The sequence below is a fragment of the Neopsephotus bourkii genome, unplaced genomic scaffold (assembly GCF_033783945.1).
Source record: "Neopsephotus bourkii isolate Nb327-2 ecotype Australia unplaced genomic scaffold, CSIRO-AGI_Nbou_v1 NB_962, whole genome shotgun sequence".
NCBI lineage: Eukaryota > Metazoa > Chordata > Aves > Psittaciformes > Psittacidae > Neopsephotus > Neopsephotus bourkii.
Window position 1 is genome coordinate 5,807,804 of NW_026901456.1, and position 25,523 is coordinate 5,833,326.

At 42.8% G+C, this 25,523-nt stretch overlaps 1 protein-coding gene across 6 annotated transcripts in view; it reads right to left on the reverse strand.

Annotated features, from left to right (window-relative positions):
* Positions 1-5,055: 5,055 nt before the first annotated feature.
* The window catches only part of KCNJ6 (potassium inwardly rectifying channel subfamily J member 6), a 168,550-nt gene continuing 148,082 nt past the window's right edge, over positions 5,056-25,523 (reverse strand). For 5 of the 6 annotated variants that reach the window (XM_061359151.1, XM_061359153.1, XM_061359154.1 and 2 more), the window contains one exon: positions 5,056-5,521. In XM_061359151.1, coding sequence (XP_061215135.1) covers positions 5,196-5,521 — 326 coding nt within the window. In that variant the 3' untranslated portion in view covers positions 5,056-5,195. The remainder of the gene's footprint in view (positions 5,522-25,523) is intronic. The other variant, XM_061359157.1, reaches the window with a different exon arrangement.

The following is a 25,523-nucleotide window of genomic DNA, read 5'->3' on the forward strand; positions in this document are numbered from 1 at the left end:
AGTGTTGTCTTTAAGAATTATTTACAGCACAAAGCCCGGATTTATGCCTGTTTTCCAAGTGTGTGTTTCCAGACAGCATCTTTATGAGCTGAAGGAATAAGAGTGGAAGAGAAGCCAACTTTTGTTCTTGCTTTATTAGGTCTGATTTATAGCCTAAAAAGTGCCCAAGTGATGTAATGTGGCTGTTAAGGAGACTGATTTTCCAAAAAGAAAGTTTTTTTGATGGACAGTGAGTACCATAATAGTTAAAAGTTTGTGTTTCACTATCAGAAGCTCTGGTGGTAGCTGCTAAGAAATGTCTTACCTGAGGCGCCCAAACATCCCATTGCCATGTAGACAAACCACATGTTCAACATTGATCCTCTAATTCACATCCACATTAAATAACTGGAGGAAGTGGTATAAATTCACCACTTGATTAAACTCAAGTCTGCAAAAGATAGGGGTCACAGATACCCCTTCTGGGTGTAACACCGTGCATCCTCTCAGGGCTGCATGCTGCTGTACCCATCTGACAGAGAAGCTGGAGTGAGATAAAACAATTTGGCTTCCCTCCACCTCTACCTTGCAGTGAGGCTGGTCTGGTGGGTGATGATGTTCAGAGCACATCAAACCCAGGGCTTGTGGAATTTGACCCCCTAGGAGATGTGGTAGCTGGTTGCATTCAGAAACTTAGGCGAAGGCCATCGTGCTGCACCTCTGCAGACAGCAGCTGACTGCTGGCTGTAGTGGCTCAGGAGGTGAGAAACCTGCTCCCCATGCCTTCCCCAGCCTGAGGTCTGCCATATAGCCAGGGAAGACCCTGATGGGTAGGATGGAGGCTGTTATGGACCCAGGGAATGAGGAATTTTCCATTCTTCTGTTACAAACACAAGGAGTTAAAGTTTCTTTGTGCCCTTGGCATAGTGGCTGGGGCTCTGCTGTTGCTGTTATGGCAGGGTTAATTTCCTGGGAGAAGTGGGATGTGGCTTTGAACCTCCCTGGGCTGAAGAGAACAGGTCTTCCTTTTCCTATGTAGCATGATGTGTGCAGCTGAGTGAAATGGGAACTTCGGTCCTGTGGCTGAAAAGAGAAGAGTGAGTTCATTCCTGGTTTTGAAAGGCCTGAGTTTCCTCTTTAACTGCAGCAGAAGAACACGGACAACTCCAGGTCTAGGCAACTCTGCACACCAGTTAAAGCCAGAGTCTGCCTTGAACTTAACTTCAAACCATCCAGCAAGCTTTTTCCTTTTGTATTTGCCAGCACTTTGTCTCACCTGGTTTGTCAGCTGCCTCCTGGGGAGCCTTCTCTAGCACACCGCCTCCTTCCTCTGCTGTGCTGGCAAGAGGGATGCACAGAGCTCTGACTGTGCAATCCTCACTCCATATGCTGCAGGTGCCTGCGCTCTTGCAGCAAGTTACATTTGTTAGGGTGGCTCACATCAGTGACAATGGCTGTGGTTTTGTAGGGCATAGATGTAGATCATAACAGCTACACACATCTAGGAGAATGTTTGCGGTTTTTTATGTTTATTTTGAAATAATTTCTGAAATTCATTTTAATCCTGGTAACGTGGTATTTATTAATAAGCCTGAGCTTAAAGTATTTGTTGAAGGTCAGAATGTTGCCTGGTACAAATTTGTGTTGCACTGTTAAAAGCAGCACATCTATGTCTGTTATCAACACCTGAAATACCCAGTTTGGAAACTTGGGCAGGAGAGAGACAATTAGAGTGTTATTAAAAAAAACTTAAAGAAACTTAAAAAGTGAGAAGGAGCCAGTGAGGGCTGTGCAGCAGTGCATGAAGTCTGTACAAAGCACCTTTGCAGCATTTCTGTTCATCGAAGGACAAATTGAGAGCTGCAGTAGATTACTGAGAGCTCACATTTACCTCTGGAAGTCCTTTTGCTCCTGGAAATCACAAGACACTCTGTGAAAAAGGCATCAAAATGTATCAGTGAAGTGTATAAAGATGTAATGGCTCTTGGACTGATTATGTAGCCAATTATATTAAGATGTTGCATTATTCATCTTCCTTAAATGTGATTTGCCAAAAATATTCCCATAGGGCACTGATATTTCATAGTAATATTGATTGGCACTGATATTTCATAGTATTTCATTACTTTAGGATAAGATGAAGTTCCCAGGTTAAGTAATTTACTGTTAATGAAAACACCACTCGGTATATACGGCTTGAAAATCCATTGTTAATTAACAGCATTCAATTCTTAATTTTCTTTTTACCAGTTCAGTTGAAATCATTGACACAAAATACATTGTTAAACTGCTTAATCAATCATTGTAGAAAAATAGAGGTGTTTGATAGGGACATTCTAGTACAAAGTTTACGTGAAGCTTCCTCGTTGAAAGCTTTGGAGGCTTCTATTTTGTTTTAAAGCTTATGTTACAAAAATGAGATTTCATAAACTTTACAGTCCTTACTACATTAATACCAAAGACAATAAAATACAGGGAGGGGGAAGAGAGAGAGAAAGAGACAAACACACACACCTTAAGCTTTAAGTGCCCTATTCACAAAATTATAGCTTACACATGCACATGCCCCAGTGGCGGAAAAGTCTGGTTTTTGTGCTAAAGGACAGAAAAAAGGTTTAATTAGGGCCCTGAGCTGCTGTTCTGATTAACACAAACTTTTGTTCAACTGCAGCAATGAATTATAGAGTGGCCCAGTAAATTACAAGAGCGAAAAGCAGGTTTATCCTCAGAGGAGTGCTTTGCTCTCAGCTCATGCACCTTTTGCTAGGACTGACATGCGTGGGCTGCTGGTGGCTACCGATCCCGTGTTACCCCTGACTCCTCTGCTGTAAGGCTTCTGTCTTCCAGTGGAGTTGCGGAGACACCCTTTGTTAAAAACAGTACCCCTCATGGGTAGCCTCATGGGTGGACTGTGATGGATGAACTGGAACACTTGGCAGCTGCTGATGCTGGGGCAGAAGAATGAGCTTTGAAAGGTCTGTAGCCAGATGAGTGCTATCTCACAGATATTAAGTGTAAGTAACCTTTACCAAGTTAATGGAATCGGCCATCCTGGGTGGAGGGAACAAAAATCTATATTCTGCACCATTCCTTACATCATGCTGCTTTGTGAAAGCCTTTTAGGGAAAATACTGAGCTGAAACTATCCAGCCTGATCTGCCAGTCCCTAGTGTGCAAGCCTTTTCCCCCAATCCACTCTGACTGCCTCAGCACGAAGCACAGCTAGAGGATCTGAAAGAAACTCCCACTGATTAGCCACACTCTGTGAAAATTAGAAAGGGGCAGTTGTTTCCAGAAAAAAAAGAAAGAAAAAGGAAAATAGGTGTGAATTTAATGTGAAAGCTGTATCACAGTGCAAATTTCCCACCTGCCCACCAAGTTTCTCCTGAGGTTATGTTGTTTTTTTGCTCTTCTATTTTAGCATAAATGTTTCTGTAAAAAAATGCTTCGGATTCTCTTCAGTGTGTTCTTTCTTGCTGGAGTAGACAGATATAAAAAGAAAAACAAAATTAAGGCTGCTGCAGCTTCTTCTCCTTTGCTGACAGAAATGTTCTTTGCGATGGGCCTAAGCGAAAGCCCACCAAAAGCAATGCTTTTTCAGCAGGTAGCATTTTATGCACGCTGGGCCTGACTGAGCGGTCCTTAGCACTGGGCAATGCCGCACTGCGTGAGCAGCCCCTTAGGGAGCATGTCCGTGGATCTGTGACTGTACACCTCAGCTCCCCACTCGTGTGTAAGCTATGCAAATATCACTGCCCCGTTAAAGTTGTCAAATGTACAGGATTTACACTGATTTACAACAGCCAAGGAGCTAACTTAAGGTGAAGAAAGTCATTAGGGAACTACTCTCCTGAGCATGGGTGGCAGGAACCTTGTGTTTATCCGAGAAACCCTGTTGAGGCATGTACCAAGGGATGTCACACCATTTGTGACCCTGCAGGACTGGCCAAGCACCGGTGCTGCCAACAAGTGAATTTCATTGATTTTGGCTTCAGGTGAAATTCAGTTGTTTCATTTGCAGCTAGGTAGCTAAACTTCCTAAGGTGCAACATTTGGTTTTCAATGGCTTGTGTTGTCTGTGTAGCAAACTACTCTGCTGAAATCCCATAGTTAGGTGGGGAGAAGGGATTAGTTTCCCTAGATATTGCACATAAAGGATAATACCTTCACATGAAACATGCTTGCTATATTAAGAGTATACAGGAAATTCTGGTTTGCCACGAGTTTGCCACAGCCTAGATTTTAGGTTGAACTGCCAAAAAAATAACCAGGAATGGTTTGCCTTATTTGTAAACATTTTCACAGTATAGCAGTAATCTGTAATTACTAATAAATTATAAATTTATCTACCCTGCCCTCTCCCAGACCTATGGCTTTTTAGAGTCAGTGAAACGATCTGTTTGGTAAACAGTGAGGTACTCTAAATAGCTGCCAGTCTGGTACACTGAAGAAAATGTCATGCACTAGGAGAGCCATAGATAGGGGAAAAAAGTCAATGTTACACTCCAAATATTTGAAGAGAAATGCCTACTTGGTTGGTAGTTAGTTTTTGCATCCCAATACTTCTAGAAGTCTGTTTCTAAACCTACATTAATTACACATCTGTGTACATTATTTAGAAGTTCTTTACTACAGTACTTTTGTACATGCTATGTTTATTACTAAATGTAAAGAGAAAGTAATTACATAAGGCATATGTACAGTATTATGTTGGGTTGCAGATCCTTCTGCTCACCTTCATCTTAAAGCTGCAAGGCCCATTTCATAGAGGCTTGTCACCGAGTTCAGGAAACTGTCCTGAAATGCATAAAAACTGGAGCCTAGGCCCATTACTTTGATGAGCATTAACTCGTCTTTCCTTTTAAATCCCTTGTATATGTTCCCACTGCTTTTGGGTTTTTTAGTTGTTGTTGGTGTGAATAAACCTGGATGTCTGAACACAGAGAGGTGCCGAGGAAGTCAGGAGTCATTACCAGGGTGGGGATTGAGATTCCACCATAAGTAATGGGTATTGCAGCTTTAACCCATGCCTTTGCTTAGTCTGTGAATCTCTTGTTTAAACTGGGCAGGGAGATGTTTCACAACTTAAGTATTTATTTTCCCAGACTTAAGAATAACAAGGAAGAAAAAAAAAAAAAGGCATGTTGGAGAAAGAAAAAGGGAGCAAAGAAGTAGAAGATAAAGGAGGTGGTGTGGCCTTTATGCTTCTGGTGCTTCTACACTTTGGACTCATTCTCCAAGTTGGCCACATCACCGTTTCTTTCATTCTGTTCTTCTTGACTCTTTTCTTCCTCTTCAGTTTCCAGCTCAGCATGCTGGTCCAGCTTGCTGGAAACTGACCATGTCAGGGGTAGTTCTGCTCGGCTGGCCATCTCTGCCAGCTCTTTGGCACTGTAAACTGGTGTGTTGGTCTCATATGTTTCATGAAAACTGTTGTAGTCTACTTCATAAAATCCATCCTCCAGAGTGAGGACAGGGGTGAAACGGTAACCCCACAGGATCTCACTCGTAATGTATGAACTTCGAGCTTGGCAGGTCATTCCTGTAACAGAAAAGGAAGAAGTGCTGCAGTAAGGACCCACTGCTTTCCCAAATCCGTAATTATTTTTTCATATAGAAATAGAACTGTATATAAAGACGCACATGCCAGAAAAGGATTAGGTTTGACATCATACCAGGTTGAGCTTAGAAAGCAGTTTTACAGTGTGTAACCTGTTTGATGTTCTTTCCTTCTGTGCGTGTACATAACCACAAGTGGTGAGACTGTGACCAGAGGTTAACATTTCTTTATTAAATGTAGTTCTGCTTTCTGTATTTCACCAATGAGTAACTCACCCTCTGATGACCCTCAGATGGTTTACTGAGAGTGTACGTAACTTGCACCATGTCATCCATCAGCTCCCTGGCATGTAACAAACCCATGCTGCCACGTTCAGCACTTGCCCAGGCTAACTGAGGAACTTATGCAGAAGCTTTTCTCTACTGCAGCCAACCTATGAGCCTGTGATTCATAGGTTGACTTTGTTCCTCTAGAGGTTGGGTCTGCCTTTTAGTTATGCTGCTTGGAGATTTGGGCTAGTGGTCAGTGCACAAACATCAGTGAAACTGCTGAAGGACATTGTGATAGTGTGTGGATTCAGATAAATGGGACTAACTTCTTTGGTACCTTCCTTCACAGCTCTGCTGGACTTCACTCTGGGAGCTGCTATAGGGCAAAAAGATCTGTAGGAGGCTACCTTTTGTTAAGACGCATAGAGATAGGCAGTTTTTCCAAGCTCAGAATGTAGTCCAGAGTGTTCTCTGGGTGAAGAAACACCTGGCCATGACACAGACCGGGTACTTGAAGAATCTGTCCCATCTCAGTCAAAAAACTCAGGGAAGCACTACAATCATAGAATCATAGAATAGTTAGGGTTGGAAAGGAACTTAAGCTCATCTAGTTCCAAACCCCCTGTCCTGGGCAGGGACATCTCCCACTAGACTATGTCGCCTAAGGCTCTGTCCAACCTGGCCTTGAACACTGCCAGGGATGGAGCATTTACCAGTTCCTTGGGCAACCCATTCCAGTGCCTCACCACCCTCACAGTAAAGAATTTATTCCTTATATCCAATCCAAACTTCCCCTGTTTAAGTTTAAATCCATTGCCCCTTATCATATCACTACAGTCCCTGATGAAGAGTCCTTCCCCAGCATCCTTATAGCTCCCACTTCAGATACTGAAAGGCTGCTATGAGGTCTCCACGTAGCCTTCTCTTCTGCAGGCTGAACAGCCCCAACTTTCTCAGCCTGTCATCATACAGGAGGTGCTCTAGCCCTATTATCATCCTCGTGGCCCCTATCCATTCTCTCCATCTACTCCCGCTTTGCTGACAGCATATTTTTGCCTCTCAAATTCACTTCTCCTGACCTTTTTTCCTGGTCTGCTGGGTTTCCCCTTTCACTCCTAAGCGTTAAGATAGCAGGAAACAGGTTAACCAAAGAAGTGGAGAATGGAGCATCCCTGGCAGTGTTCAAGGCCAGGTTGGACAGAGCCTTGGGTGAGATGGTTTAGTGTGGTGTTCCCTGCCCATGGCAGGGGGGGTTGGTCCTTTCCGACCGTAGCTATTCTATGGTTCTATGTGATGATTCTCTGATTATTTGCACACAATTAGTTATGTATTACTAAGCAAACTTCAGCTGAACAGTAAATGTTGAGTACTCAGTAAATCGAGTTACATAACCCCAGGACAAGCCTGGCACACATCACTTATTTAGAAGGTAATCATAAGCAATCAAAAAAAGGAGTTTAATTTGAGGGGCACAAATGGCAGTCTGTAGAAGCGCACATTGTTTCTCTGCACTGCCGGCATCATGGAAAGTCACACTGGGAGGCCCAGGAAGAGCAAACGTTGATAGTTTAATGTCTCGAATATGTTTCAGGGCTGTGCAAACTGCTCTCGATAATTCTGCCCTCATTCTCCTGAGCTTCCTCTCCTAGCTCAGACAGCTTGCTTCTGGGTGAAAACCATTGTTTATTGGTACTCTGTCTTTTTCACTTTTGACAATATGTTTAGAAAGACATTTACCAGCTTATACCACACTGCGGTACTTCAGCCCCTCTTCAGCTTTTCCCTCCATTCACTGCAGTGCCTCAGACCCTCTGGAGTGGTGACTGCCTGGAAAAGCTTAAGTATGAAAACTGCTGCACTGAACCTACCTGCCACAGTCAGGCAGAAATGCCACTGCACTCCTACTGTGTTCACTGATCTTAGTTTCTCTTTCCTTATGCCTGGCGGAAATACTCAAGCCTTCGTTTTTCTCAGGGTTGCAGGACAAGACATGTTCACATTTCAATTCTCAACTAATGCACAAATAGAAATAAAAAGATCTTTTTTTCTGTTCATATCACAGGTGGGAAGGACAGAAGGACATGAAACCGTATGACAAAAATAATCTCTTGTGAGATTTCCTATGTGATTTGTAGTCTAAAGGAGATCTTTTTGTGTTTTTTTTTTTTCCCCCACAAAATGATGGAGGGAGAGGAACTTGGCAGCTTACAGAGCACTACAGATACGAGAAACACACTAGTTGTGTGGCAGCTTTCCCAAAGGGAGATTTGCTTTTCACACCATTCTTCTGCACAGATCCAGCAGTTTGGGTGCAGTATTTGGTAGGATCTTCCCACCCTGGGACACCAGTGGTCTGAGAAGCAGAGAGGGCCAGCAGCAGCCAGTGCTGGTGGCCATGTCCTCCCTGCTGTCCCAGGCACCTCCATGGGTTGCTGTCCGACCAGCTCCTTTGCTGCTCCTTGGTGTTGCATGAAGACCAGTGACCCTGGATGTGTTTCCCCAAAGGAATGTGCCATTCCTAAGACTCATGCTCCTCTAATCCCTCACTCTGCTGCTGAAATTCAGCTTCAAAGTGAGTGGAAAATTTGGAATTTTCATTTCAAGGGCAACTAGATTAAATAAAAAATAAAAAAGAATAAAGTTGAGTCCCCTTTGAAGCAGTGTTGCCTTCCTGTGCTCAGACCAAGTACCCAGGGATCCTGCTGCTTTGGCTGGGAAAAATTTGTTTGACTGGTGGGAAAGAGCAGGGCGATTTTCTGCAGAAGTCAAGAAGATTAATTGAATTCCGTTAGACTTAGAGCTCATTAAAAACAAACCCGCATCTGAAATCTTGACCTGTCTCCATTTTTAATTTAGTCTCCCATTCAGGAATGATTTAATACCCATTTCTTTTCCACAGCCAGATGAAATACTTTCAGAGCTAGAATGAAAGAGTTAGGATTTTTCAAGCAAGAAAGTTGATCAAGAGAAAGATCTTAGCTAGTGAGGGATGTGTGTGTGTGACAGAGACCTTATATGCTCTCTAAAGGTTTGAGTAAGCTAATACAGAAAGAATGTGTAAGTGGATCACAAGGATTCCAGATTAAAATGTGCCACAGTTGTGTAGTCCCTTGAAGTGACTGTCACTGTGCCTGCACGGCTCTGGAAGCAAAACAGATTCATTTCTGCATTTCTGCATGGGGTGGCTTCACCAGCCCCTGCCTGTGCTGGCTCAGACATCCTTCAGGTCCTCAAATGTCAGACCTTCTGAACTGTCTTCTCTGCATTTAAGCTCTTGCTATTGTCTATATATTATTGCCTGATTTACATGTTTCATGATATTCTTTGGTTTCAATTGTCCTGTAAAGGGAAATGTGACTTTTATTATTTCCTGTAAGTTCTGGACATGCTTTTGGTTGACAGGGGAGGCTGCATCTTGAGTGAGGGCATTTTAGGCTTTAGGTTTCCAAGTACTGCGTGGTTTATTCAGTGATGGCGTGGTTTATATGTAGCTACAGATCTGTTACACAATGGTTATAAAAATGATTGTGGTTTGACATTTTGACTAGTGTCTCATTTTAATTGGATCCCTTTAGGGCAGAGGAGAGCCGGGGAGCCTTTGGAGCTACTTAGCTCAGCATTAATTGGACCTTTACAAAACAAGATGGGAATTTAAGACACCCAAATAATTCATTCTCCATTAACTAAAACTGTAACTGGAAGGAACAGCCGATCTGAGAAGGGCCGTCAGAGCCCAGCGGAAACCTCAAGGCTGCCCTGCCAGGCCCTGCTGTGATGGACGCTGCACGGAGCCGGCGCAGCGGGTGATGAGGGAGGAGCGCTCCCGCTGGGCCGGGCAGCTGCTTGCCCCTGCACGTCCCCGCAGGGCGGCTCTGCAGCTCCCTGCACCATCTGTCCCTGCTGCCCGGCGCGGTGGGGCGGCCGTGGCAGGATTAGGTTGCAGTGCCATGAGGCTTGTGCTTGCACCTGTTCACCTTGCTGCATGCTGTAGCTTAAACACTTTGCGAGGTGATGAGACCTCTGACGGCTGCCCTTTGCTGCTGTCTCACTCCCTTAAACAAGAAGAGTTTTTAATGAGCGGTGATGAGCCTTTGTATATGTTGCAGCTCTCTGTTAGGTCTTAATGACAGCGTTGCTGTCTGTTTGTTTTGTGTCTGCACAGGCGAGGGAACCACGACTGAGTTTTGTGCAAATAGTTGATTGCTGGGCAAATTACCTGAGTTGTAAAATTAATTGCCACCTTACTTCATTGTAGGTTGTTTTCTTATTATGTCTAATGTTCAGTTAGAGCTTTATAGGATCTACCCACACATTGTAAGAGTTGCCACTTCTCTGTGAAAGATACCCACCAAGGTAGACACAGTTCCTGTCGCTCCTTTGTTTCCACTCCTGGGTCACAACTATGCAAGGCAAGTTGCAAGCTGAATTTTGGTCCTTGTTATATCAAGAGAGGCAAACTGAGTTATGGGCATTGGGTCAAGGAGACTTTTGTTTTTAATTGAAGTGACCAAGCTAACCTGGCAACATTTTAGTTGTTTTGCTTTCAAATGGGAACAAAAAAGTTGCTGCTAACAGTGCTGGGATTAGCTGCATGTATCTCAAATCAGCAATTAGTTACTACTTTGGATAGTCTCATTACCATACAAGCAGTGTAATTTAAACTTTAATTTATCATCTAAATGCTTATTATTCACATTCAGCAGGTGAGGAGCTGAACTGCACAGAGACATGAGCAATGCTGCAGAGTGAAGAGTGGCTTGTGAGCAGGAGCCAGCATGCCAAGCCGCTTTCTGTCTGCATGGAACTTGACACACAGCTGGGCTCCTGCTGCAAGGTACCCGTGCTGGGGTGGGGATGCTGTAGAGGGCTTGGTCACATATCATAGAAACACAGAGTGATTTGGGTTGAAGGGACCTGAAAGCTCATCCAGGTCCAACACCCCTGCCATGGGCAGGGATACCTTCCACTGGATCAGGTTGCTCCAAGCCTTGTCCAGCCTGACATCCATGACATTGTATCGTGTTTGCTTCAGCAAGAAGTCAGGACCAGGCTCTGGTTCATGGTAACATGTGGGCTGTTCTTCTCCAGAGTGCAGGCTGCAGTGGCTCCCTCTGCCTGGCTGGGAGCATGGACATTATTTTGGTGTACCCCATCAGCAATTTTCCTTGCAGCTAGAGTGAAAGGTTTTATCGAGGTTAACATCTGCACCATGCAGCCTAAGAAAATGACAGAATAATTCCCCTAAGCTGTTGCTGATAGGTGGGTAAGGTTACAACCCCACCTTTGACTGATGAGAACTAATATCAAAGTTGATGTCACCTCCAGATTCATTACTCTTGGAAAGTCGACCTGTGCAGTTATTTTGAGGTTACAGTTTGTTCATGATGTTTAATGCTGTTTAGGCTTATGCTTTGCACTTACAGTGCTACAAGGGTTTGGTGTGGTGACCCAGAGTGACCTGATGCATTTTCTCACAGTGCACTTAATTTACGATTTCATAGTAGCTTACACAATAATATGCTGTGTCATGCACTCTTACTGTATATGATTTCACTTTGTGATGGGAGTCGTCAAAAATAAAATGCTGTTAAAAGTCAGGGGGGAAAGGGTACTTCAAAATCACAGCATCAAATACATGTTTGGGCTGAAATACAGTGATTTTCAGTTCCACGTCAGTCTACTGCAGATGACACAGTGACACCCTCATTCAGCTTTTATTTTACTTGAGGAAGTCTTCCTTATAACAGGACTTTTTATTTTCAAATTCCAGTCCTGATGGACTGCAAATGAAATGAAAGGGGCAAGAATTATGGCGCATTGCTGACTGCATCTCTTTGGCTGACAGCCACAATGTCAGGCTGATTTCGAGGTTCAGCAGTTTCCTCCTCACACTTCGCAGAATGAGGCAGACAAAATTGAATGGGATATCCCATAAGAACACTGGTTTTCAATCACTGCATGGGAAATTTCCTTCACAGTTCAACCTGGAGTAAGACTTCAGCAGCAGGGGACCCAACTGTGCACAGAAAACAGGGGCGTCTCAATTTCTGGGGTGAGTGGAGTTTCACTCATGTACAGAATTTGGTCTGGGGTGTCTAGCTGGGAGCTGAGATTTCCATATGCACGTGCAATGCTCCTATTATATTTCTTTCACACTGGCTTTATTCGTAACGTCTTTTGCTGAGGTATCACTAAGGTAGAGGCTTTGATCTACTTCATCAAAAGGTTCATTTTTATCATCAGGATCTTTAAAACCCAAACCAATCATGTAGGAGATTCTATGGCCCTGGAGATTAATTCCTACAGCCTCTGTGTCAGTGCTCATGATGAAACCCTTTTGCTATAGGAATTATGAAGAAGGGGGAGGTCCTGACCCGTAGCTTTCAGGCTGACTTTTGCACTTTGCCTGAGGTGAGGGTGAGAAGGTGGGGGAATTTTATTTAAACCTGTGATGATGGTGCTAATACTGAGTTAATTAGATCAATGTGCACCGTGCATCTGCAACTTCAGTGTAGGGCTCAGAAAAGCTGCAGTGACTTTTTAGGCTAGTTAAGTATCAGTGAGCAGTACACTACAAGGCGGGGAGATGGTCTCTGCCAAGATGACCTTTTGGTCTCACATATATTTGGTGCAAGATTTGTCAGTCTGCTATTTATAGATGTTAAGAGGAATGAGAAAGCAATGTGTGCTATTAATAACAACCAAAAGGGTAGGAGTCAAGAGCTCCTGATTGACACCTTGGTTCTCCTGCAGACATTGTGTGGGCTTTGGCAAATTACCTTGCTTTGCTGGGTGTGTTTAACTGGCATGCCACAAGGGATATGCTTGGATTCAAAGGCAGTAGAGGTGCTTGCAGTACATCCTCTTCCTCGTTGAGACACTCACTCTCAAATTCGTACTAAACAATTCTCCCTGGTGTGAAAATTATTGCCTCAAAAAAGGGCAGAGTCTTAGCACAAAATTTTCATAGTGCCACCAAGTTATTGTCAGAATCATCAGTTGTCATTGCTGGAAAATGATGCAAATACCACAGAATCATAGATTGGTTAGGTTAGGAAAGGACATTAAAGATTATCTGGTTCCAACCCTCTGCTGTGGGCAGTGATACCTTCCACTAGTCCAGGTTGCTCCAAGCCTTGTCGAACCTGGCCTGGAACACTGCCAGGGATGGGGCAGCCACAACTCCTCTGTGGCAGTGTCTCATAATCCTCACAGTAAAGGATTTATTCCTAATATCTAATCTCAATCTACCCTTTTTCATTTTAAAGCCATTCCCTCTTGTTCTGTCACTACATGCCCTTACTCTGGTAAGATATTTTTCCCCTCCTTTTTGAATTTGGGTACATCTGACAAGAAATCAGGCAGGGTATTAGCCTTATTTGAGTAAAAATCCCATAAACATGTATCTAAACTTTCACTCAGAGCTAGCAAAGGGGAATTCCCTGGGGTTCTGATAACTTGATTCAGAACACACCTGGAAATTGGCTGTTTGTCTCATGCTGAGCAATGTGAGAATTTGAATGTATCTTTGCTTCAGCATTCCTGGGAATCTGTGCATGACAGCCTGATGTTGTGGGTTATGAACGGTGTGTGTGTCTTCTCCATGCCTCAGCGACATCATAGCATGGCCACTCCAGGATCTGGGGCAGCAACTGGAGAGAGAATCTGTGTGTGAATGGGAGAGAAAGGGAGGGGAGACAGATGTTTTTGTCTTATGAGAATATAAAGAACTAACTTTCACTGTTACTTTCTTTTGGTCTTGTGTTTCCCTTTCTTATGTTAATACCGGTTCTTATTTTTTTTTTCCCTGTAAATGATTCAAGTGATTTGGTATTTCTATTTTTGTATTTCTTATTTAATCAGACCGAGAAGCTGATCACTGTATTTGAAATTCTATAGCTTTGATCTAATTCCATCTGTGAATTCTGATCAGAGGCCTTTGTGGTAGCTGCTGTCTTCATCTCACAGCTGACGGTGGGACTCCACATCAGAAAATGCAAGTTGCCATGGAGTGGGCTGGAGCAGCTGGCCTGACCACAAGCAGTGGTAATAAAATCATATCCCCCATGGAAGGGGGCCTATATTGTTAGGTCATGTTTGCGTAACAGCGGATTATGCATAGGCAACTGAGCTGATGAGAAGCCATAATTTCAATCCAGTGAGACTTTCTGACACTCCAAAATCTACTTCTTTCTAAACAGGATGAAAACCAATAACAAGTATGAAAAACACAGGATTGATATTAAGTTAAATTCTAAATGAAGTTTTAACTTGGATCGGTCAAAGCATCTGTTTTCAGTCTGACTTCTTCAACTGTGATATCCTGCACAATGCAGCATCTAAATCAGCAAAAGATGGCCATGTTTTAGTCTTTTTTAAAATATTCAAAAAATGCACATCCCCCCTATGCCCAAAGATTTCAAAGCCAGCAAAATTATATTTTTCAATGGAAAAATGCTGAGTTATAAATGTTTGATTTACTTGGTTCGTATTTCTCCCATCAGAAATTAAGTATACTTAATTGAGTATTTTTGTGTCTAATTTCTTGCTTTTTAAGTGCATGTAGCTTAGTCTGAGAATGGTACGCGATAAGGCAGAAAAGCTTGACTGGTTCAATCTCAAATGTGCTGCCATGTTTTGCTAACAGTACTACATATACTCTCAATAAACAGCTTCTCAAAGATATCGTACAGTTACTATTCAGCCTGGAGTTAACCTTCATTTAGCCTTATATTCAGGCCATGCCCAGCACATCAAGCTGCCTGATGCGGATGAATTTTAATCATTTTGTTTTCAGCTGTACTTTTTCAGATGGATGATGATTACATTTTTCTGTCAACTAAATCTGTTAAATTTGATACATCAAATAACACAGTATCTGACCAGAGAGAGAAGCTTGTTCCAGAATTGGCACTTGGAGCCCTTGGAAATGGGAAACCCAGTTCAGTGAAGCTGGAGCATGAAGTACCAGGATTTTGTACCCTACTATGTGTCTGACTGTTGGGCTACATTTATAAATCTGGTGGTTTCTCAAACATTGAATCAGCACCACACAAGTGCTGTATGTCTCCTAACAGGTATCCACCACAGGAGGATATATGGGAATTTTGTCTATAAGAAGCTGCAGTACATGGTTTTATTTGTGATGGCTCTGCTTTCAGAATGCTGCAGACCTGTCCTGACCTCTTAAAAATACATTGCTGTTAATCCGTGGGCTTCCTCCTGAATTCTGGCCTGCAGATGGGATGACTTCCTCTGGTGTGCGCGCAGTCTGCTCTGCAATTCCCTGCTAAATACCTGGGAGCAGGCACAGGGCTTCAGCTGAGACACCTGCTGCTGCCTCACTGGACAAAGGTCTTGGCAGGACAGTTCACTATATAGCACAACCTGACCCACCAGAGCAGAGGTACGACATGGAGCAGAGGGGATCCTCAGTGGCAGGGCGTGTGAAGACCCCTGGGAGTACCTCAGGGCTAACAGTGCTGTTTATAGTTTTGGACCTCTTGAACTGCCTTGCTAACTTGCTTCCTTAACAGAGAGGATGTCAAGCCAGCAAGAATCACAGCCCTTTCAGGGGTTCATGTTGGCTCATAAGCAACATCTTTAATTCTTATACCAAAGAAGCTCACGAAATATATACTTTACACAAATATTCCAGTTTAATTATCTCAGCCTTTGAAAGCACTTTGGGCTCAATCTGTTTTATGGTCTCTCCAGTCACTAGGTTCACTGCTGCTGGGGAAAAACATCTCAGAAAAGCACCATGAGAAGAGAGGATGGGGGACTGCCAGCCACACACTGGTGGCCAGCGATACAAGTCCCCTGCCCTTTCCTGCACCTTTTGTGAATGGGTGGAGGGCCCCAGGAAGATTGAGTTTTAGATAAAAGAAGGGTGAAGAAGGAGCTGGTTCAGCTGCTGCATTACCCATCTTGGTGAATAAACCAGTAGAAGAGCTTCTGTTCTTCCCTGTTCAGCATAAACACATAAAAAGGTCTAAATGAGATCAGTACCTCAAAAGCAGGTTCCTCTCTCCACGCTCCTTGCTGGGGAAGCAGGAGGTGGGAATGAGACAGGTACAGATCACAGGCAGGAAATGAAGAAAATAAAATGCACCCTCTAACGCTTCCAAGCTTCACAGTTTGATAAAACACTGTCTTTTTGAAAACTCCAGTTTTGATACGCAGTTTAGATGGGAACTGCTTCTTCTCCAAGGTGTTCAGGCTACATTGCAAGACACAATTGATCAGACGCACCTACAGCAAGCTTCCCAGGAAGGTATTAATAGAACTGGATGCTTTGCAGGTTGCTTGCTCAAATGTTGAGAATACAGACCCTAAATGAACTTGGCCTTGGAAAGCTGCAAAGATACTGTTTATGTGAGAGCCCTTCTGAGATGTCATCCTCTAAGATGCATGCACAGAGAACCAACCTTTTCTGGAGAAACACAGCTGACTGCTATATCGGCTCCATGCTACATAATGCACAGCATATTCAAGCTTCTTGAGGAGCATGTATTTAGCACACAGTCATGGCTGGGGCTGAGACTAGAACACAGCATGTTTGGGCATGCTGAAATCCCACATCAGCATTAAAGCCAAGGGGTAGCTGGGGGAAAAACCCCTTTAGTCAGAATGGTGCTTGCTGTGAAAGAAGCATTTTCTGTAGCAGCTTGTACCTGCTGCACACTTGTGCTGTCATGACAGTGAGAGAAATATTTAATTAAAATAGATATGTGATCTATTTCACCTCTTGCTGTGCAGGCTTCTTAAACATGTCATTCAAGTCTGCATGTTTGGATGGCTTTTGTTTCTCTTCTTAAAATGCTACTTACAAAGAGAGCAGGACATCCAAGGTTTGCTCTATCCTGAACATCACCGACTTGGAGCTTTTTATAAAAATGTCACATTTTACTGTGGAAATGTTTGTGAACCCAGGACTGAAGAGAAACCAGTGTGACATGCAGTGTGGCATGGTGTAAACTTCAGGAAATAAGGACGGTCACTAGCTTTTTGACAACAAAATCAATGACTCACCCACAAAGCATTCTGGTGGTTGTTTCTAGCTTTGTGGCTAATGGCATTGCTGAAGCCTGCTTTAGTTGTGAAATCAGAGGAGGAGATGAAAGAAAAGTTCAGGATAAAACACTTGTTTCTGCCAGGCAGATGTTGGTGATGGTCAGAAATGCAACACAAATAAAGAGAAATCATGTTCTGTCCAAAATCACTTGGATTTTTTGTAAGCAACAAAGCATTTCAGTGGGGTTGCCTGGGCAGTTTCATAATGGTGCATCCTTTTAGGTAGGCTGGAAACCCAGCTAAACGTGAGTAGGTGGTACTTGCTTTTAGAAGAGACAACTTGTAGAAATATTTTTTTCTAAAGACATCTGAGTTTCAGATATTCTATTTTTGATTTATATTTCACCCAAATGAGTACCAAAAGGACTGATGTAGAGGCACTCCATGTTTTTCAGAAGAAAGCTCTAAATCCTGATGAATTTAGCTACTATTTGAGAAGGCTAGCTACTATCACACATCAGCCTACCAAAAGCAGCTGAGCATGGGGATGTGTGAGAGCTGGATTGATTCAGCTCTGTAGCACTGGCTAATAACAGAACAGCTGATTTCTTGTTCTTTAACCAAGCAAACATCCTTTTCTCTGGGCATTTTCGACAAAGTTCAGCTCCTTGAAGGTGTTGCTCTTTGGTGATGGTGGCTGAACCTGTGCTTAATTCAGCTGGCAGCTCCCTGTCTTCTCTTTGGAGGTTTAAGTATGGGCCTGCCTCTAGCCTTGTTCCCATTGCTGTGCCCTGCTGGCAATACAGCACTTGGCAGGTGGAGAAATTTTGCTCGTACACTTTGAAGTATATGAGGAAAAATTCCCTGGTTTTGGAAATCTTCAGTGTAAGAGCTGAAGGGGCGCAGTGCTGTGGTTCTGACCGCAAGATCCCCATGCTGTACGTGACCCAGAGCTAACTTACCTGCTCTGGGAGGAGGAGGAGAAATATCTGGGCTAGTTTCGTTAGCATTACACCCTTTCATTTTCTTAATGGGAGAGAGTTTAAGCAACCAAATATTTGTTCATGCTATTTAGTAGCTAGTGTGATTGGCTAACTCCTTTATAAAAATATTTTTAAGGGAAACTGTTAAACACACTAAGCCTAAAAATTAATCTGTCATAATAACAAACTTCTTTAGTTAAAATTGAAATTAGGTTTATTGATTCAGATATTGCTATCTTTATCACAAGAATCAGCCAATCCCAGGCTTCATGCAGCTCTGATTTTTGATGAACTTTTCCAGGCCTTCTAGCAGTTATGCAGAGAAAATCATCTGCGCTGTTAAAATCCTCCCACTGAATAACAAGTGGGTTTTGATTTTCTTCTTTTTTATAAATTCAGTTCATAGGATGAGACTTACTAAGTTGATGCTTTCAGGTTAATAATGTTGGCTACCTGACAACTTTAGCAGCGTATTTTTGAAATGCAGGACTGAGCAAAAACTGCCTGCCTCAGGGAATGAGATGCAAAATATTTCACTTCTGAAACACTGTTTAATATTCAAGTTATGTCAAAATTTGTATCCATATTTTAGCTGCTTGGCATCCTGTCTGATAATAGGTGCTATTAATATACCTGCTGGTAGATCAATGATCATTTTAGAAAAATTAATACTTCGCTTGGTTTTAATTGACTTTGGTTTTATTTGAGGTGGTGAGGAAGAAGCTGATTCTGATCTTTAATTACTGCCTAGGATTTAGCAATGTGTCCAATAAGGGAGAATAGCAGCAGTAGAGCTGGGATTTTAGGAAAGCTTTGGTACTACTCTCCTGACATTTCTATTCTGGGAAAAAACAGGAACAGCACACTTCAAGCCCAAGCTTTTTAATTCCAGCACTTTCCTCAATGCCTGAATTTGTTTAAAAGGGGGGGGGGGAGGGAAGGCAAGAAAACAGCAAAAAGCTATTTTGCTCTCTTCCTTGTTCATGTGTTGTAAATATTTAAACTGTTTCTGGGAAGAGCATAGACAAATCAGTCCATGACAATATGTGTCTGATTTTGCCATGAACATTTCCAACTAGTGACAGAGCAAAGAAATTCTGAGTTTCTTTGACACTTGCACCTCGTTTATGGAAGCAACATAAGTCATTGGGACTTTTTAGCACCCCCAAATTCTCCTTAGTTTAACAATATTAAACTGTTAGAGAAAAATTGGTTGTTTTGGTAAGAAAAAAATGATGTACTTGAGGAAAGGGGGGCTATGTAGGAGAAAGCTACCTGAGAAAGAAAGAAGAGGGTCGTACTCAAAATTGCACAGTAAGGGTACTTGAGGCAGAAACAAAATGGGCTTTCAAAACAAGAAGCACCTTGTATAGAAGCCTTCACAATGTCAGCTTCTCCTGAGTAATTTATTTCTGTTCAACAGTGAGGATGGGTTTGGCGTTCAGCAAAGATGCTAAGTTTATTTGTCCTGCAACGCAAAGCGCTTGTTTGGCAAAGGGGTGTTTGCCTCAGGGTGCTGTAGCACCGGAGGAAAGCTGGCTGGGTACAGAGGGCATGAGCTGCTCCTATCCCCCCCGGCCGTGAGCACTTGAAGTGCTTTCAGCTTTACGGCTGTGGGTTGTTTCATGCCTCTCTTTCAGTCATGAGGTGGCACTCTTCTACCAGAAGAGATAGCTTACAAAGGGTTTGAAACGTGCAAATATCTCTAAACTAAGAAAAAAGCAGCAATGCCCGGAAAATATTGTTGACAGATTATTGCAACAATTATTTTTTAAATGCCTGTGCTGATCAGACACCAGCAGGAGCACAGTATTTGAAGGAGATACCTTGCTGAACTCCCTTTGAGACAGAGGTTAGCAGCTTACTTGTCTTTCTTCTGACTCCCATACAAATTTGAGACATTTCTGGACACCAGCTGCAGACTATATTCTTCTTCATGACAAGCACAATTACACAGTCTCTTTCTTGCAGCTTTTATTACTGCTGCCAGACCACTGCTAATTTTGAGCACTTCGTTGATACATGCTTCGTACAATGAGCACTTGGCAAAAACTAGACATCCTTCACTCTGATGGTATCCCACCTCGCAGAAAATAAACTAGACCAAGCTTCCCACTTCAGGAGTGAACAGGGTTAAAAAAACAAACCCAGGCATTTCTGGCCAAAGAGCTCTGTCTCTAACATTGCATATGAGTGTTTAATGTGAGGGTTTAAAAAAAAAGGTATGCCATAGCAAACGGAAAAGCTGTGCCAGATTCTAGTCTCATCCAGCAGCAGTTCAAACCAGTAGCATCTTCCATCAGGATATAGCTATTCCAGACTGTGGACCTGACTCAGATCTCCACAGTTTTACACCTCCATGGCATCCTTGCTAATTCCCAAGCAATCTAGCAGAGGTATACTTGTGAGGCAGAATCCTCTGGCTCCTGCCGTGCTCCTAAGGCACACTTAACCTCCAGGATGGGAAAGAGAAAGAAAATTTGTCATGGCCTCTTTGAACCTTCACTGACCCCTTCTCTCCATGCTTGCGGTGAGCCAGGCTTTGGTAGTAAGGGAGCTCAAAGATGGCTTTAAAGCTAGTCATACTCCCTTCAAATAGTGTAAATCACAACACTTGAGAGGAATAATGCAGGAGTTTGGAGACAAGGCAGGCTGATGAAGGCAATGTGAGTTTGAGAGTAGCTCAAGAAAGTATCACAAGAATGCTGAATCCAGCCATCTCTGTGCCATGCAGTGAGTCCTTCTCTCTCCTCCCACCATGAGAAAAAATTTCCCTGGCTTCCAAATGAAATCCACTGCCACTGCCTGCACTTTGCACTTACTCCAGGCAGAGATTTTTAACCTGAGAGATAAAGGAAGCAAAAATTCTGCACAAGGCTCTTTATTATCTAAGCAAAACTGGAGGTGCCTCTGAGAGAGGTGACAGATTGATAGGGCCACCTTGGTTTCTTCCCCTTGTTTCTCCTCAAAGCACAGCTGAGGATCTGGGCCCTGATGTGAATAAATGTTCATAACCCCTCCAAGGCTGAACTCCTGCCTGGTTAATCTGAGATCTGAATAGGCAGAGGTGTCTTGAAGAATAAGGACATAGGCAGAGGTGTCTTGAAGAATAAGGACTCTTATTCTTCAAGGGAAGGAAAAGGGAGGAAAACCCTGCAATCATTTATTCCCAGCATGCATGTGAATACTGGAAATTAAGTGAAAGATGTAGCTGCACCTGAAAAAGCCCAAACCCTGACATTGCACATTGGTTTAAGAAGCAGCTACGGAGCTGCCACATGCTGGGTCCTGTGTCCATAGAGCATTAGCTGCTACTCATTTGGTATAACCTGGATTATTTGCTTCTTGTGTTTCCTATCAATTTTTAAATTACATTTTATTCTGATTTTACTGGAAATGGAGGTCAATATAAATACAATAATGCAAGCACAGAATGTATTATGCCAATACATCTGCATCAGAACCCAGAATCACAGCGGGGAATGAATTACTGAGGCTTTATCATTACAAAAAGTAATGTTTGGGTCTTATTTCCTGTAACCTTTTATACAAAAGTCTCCAAGGAAAGGCAATAGTATTACTTTTGTTTTTCCAATGGGGAAATTAAGGCAGATAATACTGACTTACCCTAAGGCCTTGTAGAACATGTGTAGCAAAGTGAGGTGAGGATATATACATTTTGATAGTAATTTAAGCCATACTGTCTGTCTGCTGTCCTTTGATGTAAACCAGGAGGATTTTCTGGCCTAAAGCAACGATTCAGTTTTCATGGAGTGCTAAAGTTTCAGAAGAGCATTTTTTTCAGGTCCTGTTGTTTCAACATAAGGCAAACGTCTGCTTATTACCGGGATCTGAGCAGAGCTCAAAATCTTTTGTAAGATCAATTCTCTCCTTTGCTTTAACCAGCGCAGGGTATGGATGACAAAACTGGAGAGCTTGTTTTGGGAACTGAAGGCAGATGAGGTAAATAATGTCATAGAATGTGAACGTGTTTTCCTGGAGTCACAATTGCTCTTCCTCAGCCTTTTCCTGTTCTCTGTGCAGTGGAGATCTTCTCTTCTTTTGATCATGATTGAAAAATTTCTACTATCAAAATAATGGAGATTTTGCCTGCTGGTTCTCTGATGACATGGGGCTGTGGCATGCTCACATGTATGCACACAGGTACAGATAAAATGTACAACGATACCAAAGTCCATGATTTTGTGGTTCTCCTATACCCAGAATAGCACAGCTTTGATGTGTGAGCCTTGGAAATCCTCAGTCCCTTCAAATGCTTAATGACATAAGTTGATTACCATCAAATGGAAATTACCTCTGCTCTATGATGGGAGGAGAAGAATATTTAACAGGCAGCAGTGAGAAGACAATTAACAAACTTCAGAGAAGCACTGGGACAGTAAGATGTCGTTACAAGAAAATAATTGGGAAGTGATGGATAGATCAGGCTACTATAAGCATATGGCGAAACCGAACAACAAATCACCACAAAATACTGTGGTATGATGGGATTAAATCAGCAAACAAAGTGAGTGAAGTTCTGTTACACTATCTCAATGAAGAAATGCTTGAGTTCTACATTTTTGGGAAAGTATAATGGCATTTCATCTCTCTCCCCATACACAAAAACATTCATAGTGCAGAAAGCTTCACTTGATTTCCAGTTTGGGAAAATGCTGTACCAAACCTCATAATTCTTTTTCTGCACAGTTTACCAGGGTACTATTACATGTTTTGGCTGCAAAAAAGCCCTGTAATAAATGATAGCTCTTTCAGCCTTTTGGCAGTATACAGTCCAGCCATCAGTCTTGTAAATGTTCCCATAACCATTGAAAAGTTGAAATAATTAGGAATTGTGGCTTAACACATTATTAATCACAGAGCAAAGGGTTTGCTCTGACTTCACCAGGCATACTAATGCAAAAAACGCTATGATCCTTTCATATGCCAGCACAGGGATAAAAGCACAGCTAATCATATGCTACTCCCCTGATTGAATACAGGCTTCAAACCCAGCATTTCAGGGAGCATTCCTCAAATTTTGGTCAAGTATGAAGGCTTTAATTTAATGAATCCCTCTGTGCAGTTGGCCAGGTTGTATGTCAATGTGGGTATGTGTCTGTGAGTGAAAGAGAAGTTGATTGATATCTTGTTTACTTTCCTGACCGGTAGTGAGAAAGAGAAATACGATATGGTTTCCTTGTGAACTGACTGCTTTAGCTGTGATGTGTGCATCTTGGGCTAACCAATGATCCCATTTCTGCAGGTTTTCAACCAGCCAGCTGATGGGTCCAAAGCTAATGACAAGGTGATGGCCCAATGTAAGCTTTGCAAGAGTCTAAAGTATCTTTTTGCTGTATTTCGTGGGGTTTGGAAGGGAGTGGTTCAAGTCTGGATGAGAGTAGGTTGCAAAAGTCTCTGTGGGAATGAGGATTCTCTTCAAGATCCCTGAGCTTTGGGAAATGTCTCAACTTTTGTTGTGTGACTGCTTAATCACATGAGTGTTTCTGAATCCAAGTGTGCCATATGGAGTGACAACAAAAGAACTAATTCAAAGGAAATCAGCCCAAGTCAGCCCAAGGTAATGAGGCTGCTATTAATATCTAAAATGTATAATTCAGCTCCGTGAACTCTGCAATACCTAGCAACAATACCACAATAGCTCTCCACTGCATACAGTGCTATGTTCAAGCCATATCAGGCAGGCCTGCTGCTGTTTGGGTTATTGTTGTACTTTGAACTAAATTGCTGTAACAAATATCACAAAGGAAGGAGCACAATCAGAGCCCTGATACTGCAAAACTCCTGAATAATGCTGTAGCTTGTGGCTGTGTTGCTAACAGGAGAAAGATAGAGATTAAATGGCAGCTGCAGAAGAAAATTCACTTCACAGACTTTTTACACTGTCATATCTAAGAAAGAAAGCTACAAGTATAGCTGATGAGGTATGATGCTTTAGAGGACAGTTTGGATTTGCAAGAAGCTTTGAACGCCTTGTTTTCCCACAAGTGTTGCCATCTCCCTTGATAAGCTAATTTTAAAAGTTAATGGACTAGATCGTTCCATGTGTTAATGCTGCATTGTACTGCTTCAGTGGTGTGAAAGAACACTGAAGCAGTCTCCTTCTGTTGCTGGAGGTTTTTCCCTGTCCCAGGGAACTGCAGGGCAATATGGGTCAGCCAGAAGGGATCTTCCAGGAGCCCTGGTATGTCTGGAGCAAGGGCTTCTGGGGAAGAAGTAGGATGAGAGGTGTAATCATACACCCTGAGTCTGAGTCATTGCTGCTTTAGAACTGTAGGCTGACAGCAAAAATAATTTTACAAGCTATTGATAGGCAATATATTCCCAAGACTGGAAGAGCATTGAAAAACTTCAAGTGGTGCTATGCATTGCCACCGTTCCTCCACTCAATCACGACATGTGGGTCCCTGTTACTTTGGGCTGCCTACTTGGAAGGAGGCCTAAAAAGCAGTGAGAGATAAATGATTCCTTGCAACTAATTTCCTCAGCTACGACTAAAGAGTCAGTTCCTTTATTTTGGTGTGGGTTGCACCTGCTGGCCCACGGCTCTGGTCAATGAACACTGTTCCGAGTTAGGCACCAGCTGCTCCGGCATCTGGGGGGGATGCTGACACAGTGGGGCATTGGTGCATCTACTGTGCGAAGGGGAGACTAAATTAAAGGCTAAGTCTGTGGGTTTTACCATCTACCCAAACCCTTCAGTGCACCCACTTACTAACTCCATGCTTATGTGATTCGAACCAAGGGTTTTGGAAGGTTTTTGTAGATACCCTGGAAAACCACAGGGTGCAACAGCAATTGTGTCCATTGAACCAGCATCAACTGTGACAACATTTCTCAGAAGGAAGAGGAGGCTGGCAGGAGGCAGTAAACAGCTTTAGCTGTTCAGTTTTAATCTGCTGATTGAAGTCCATCTGACTCCAAGCCATGGAGAGACACTGAAAGAGGGACTGAATGGATGGAGGGGACACCTGAACCCCACTGTCTGCCTCACCCTTCTGATGAGAACACAAGCCCACAGGAAACCAACATGAACGGGGCATCTATAAAAGGAAACAGCAGTGAATAGGCAATCAGACTGGTCACTGTTACAACTTGGTGCCATCACATAGCAATAGTTTAAACTTCCTACAGCTTAATTCTGTCATCATTCAAGAGCCTAGACAGGCTCCCTGCTCTTTTGATACAGACAATGTTTTCCACTCATGAACTTAAGGTTATTGCTGTTTTTCACTTAAAGGAACCTATTTCATTTAAATTGGTCCAGATCTAGACAAATGGACAGGTCTTAAGCACAGTTGATGGCTCTCAAATGGACTGACTTTGGACCTGTATAGTTCATCTCCAACCTGGGCAATGCAATGAAGTTTAGCAAGGCATAAAACCATGGGCCAAATCTATGCTGAATGCTGAAGCACTTCCAGAGACATACCTTACCTGTCATTTCATCTCTACAACAAGAATAAAAACTTATGCTTATTTTCAAGGTGCTTATTACGTGAGACCAGAATAACTATAGACCATTTCCATCCTGGGGAAGGATGGTCCAAATGCAGCTTTTCTGTTTTTACAGAGGCAAGAAACTGAGGAATAAACTCCAATGGCAACTAAAACTCAGTAGTTTTCATTTGAAGTGCCAGACAGGCATTTTTGACCTTGTCTTTTTAATGCAAATACAGAAAAGCAGGGATCAAA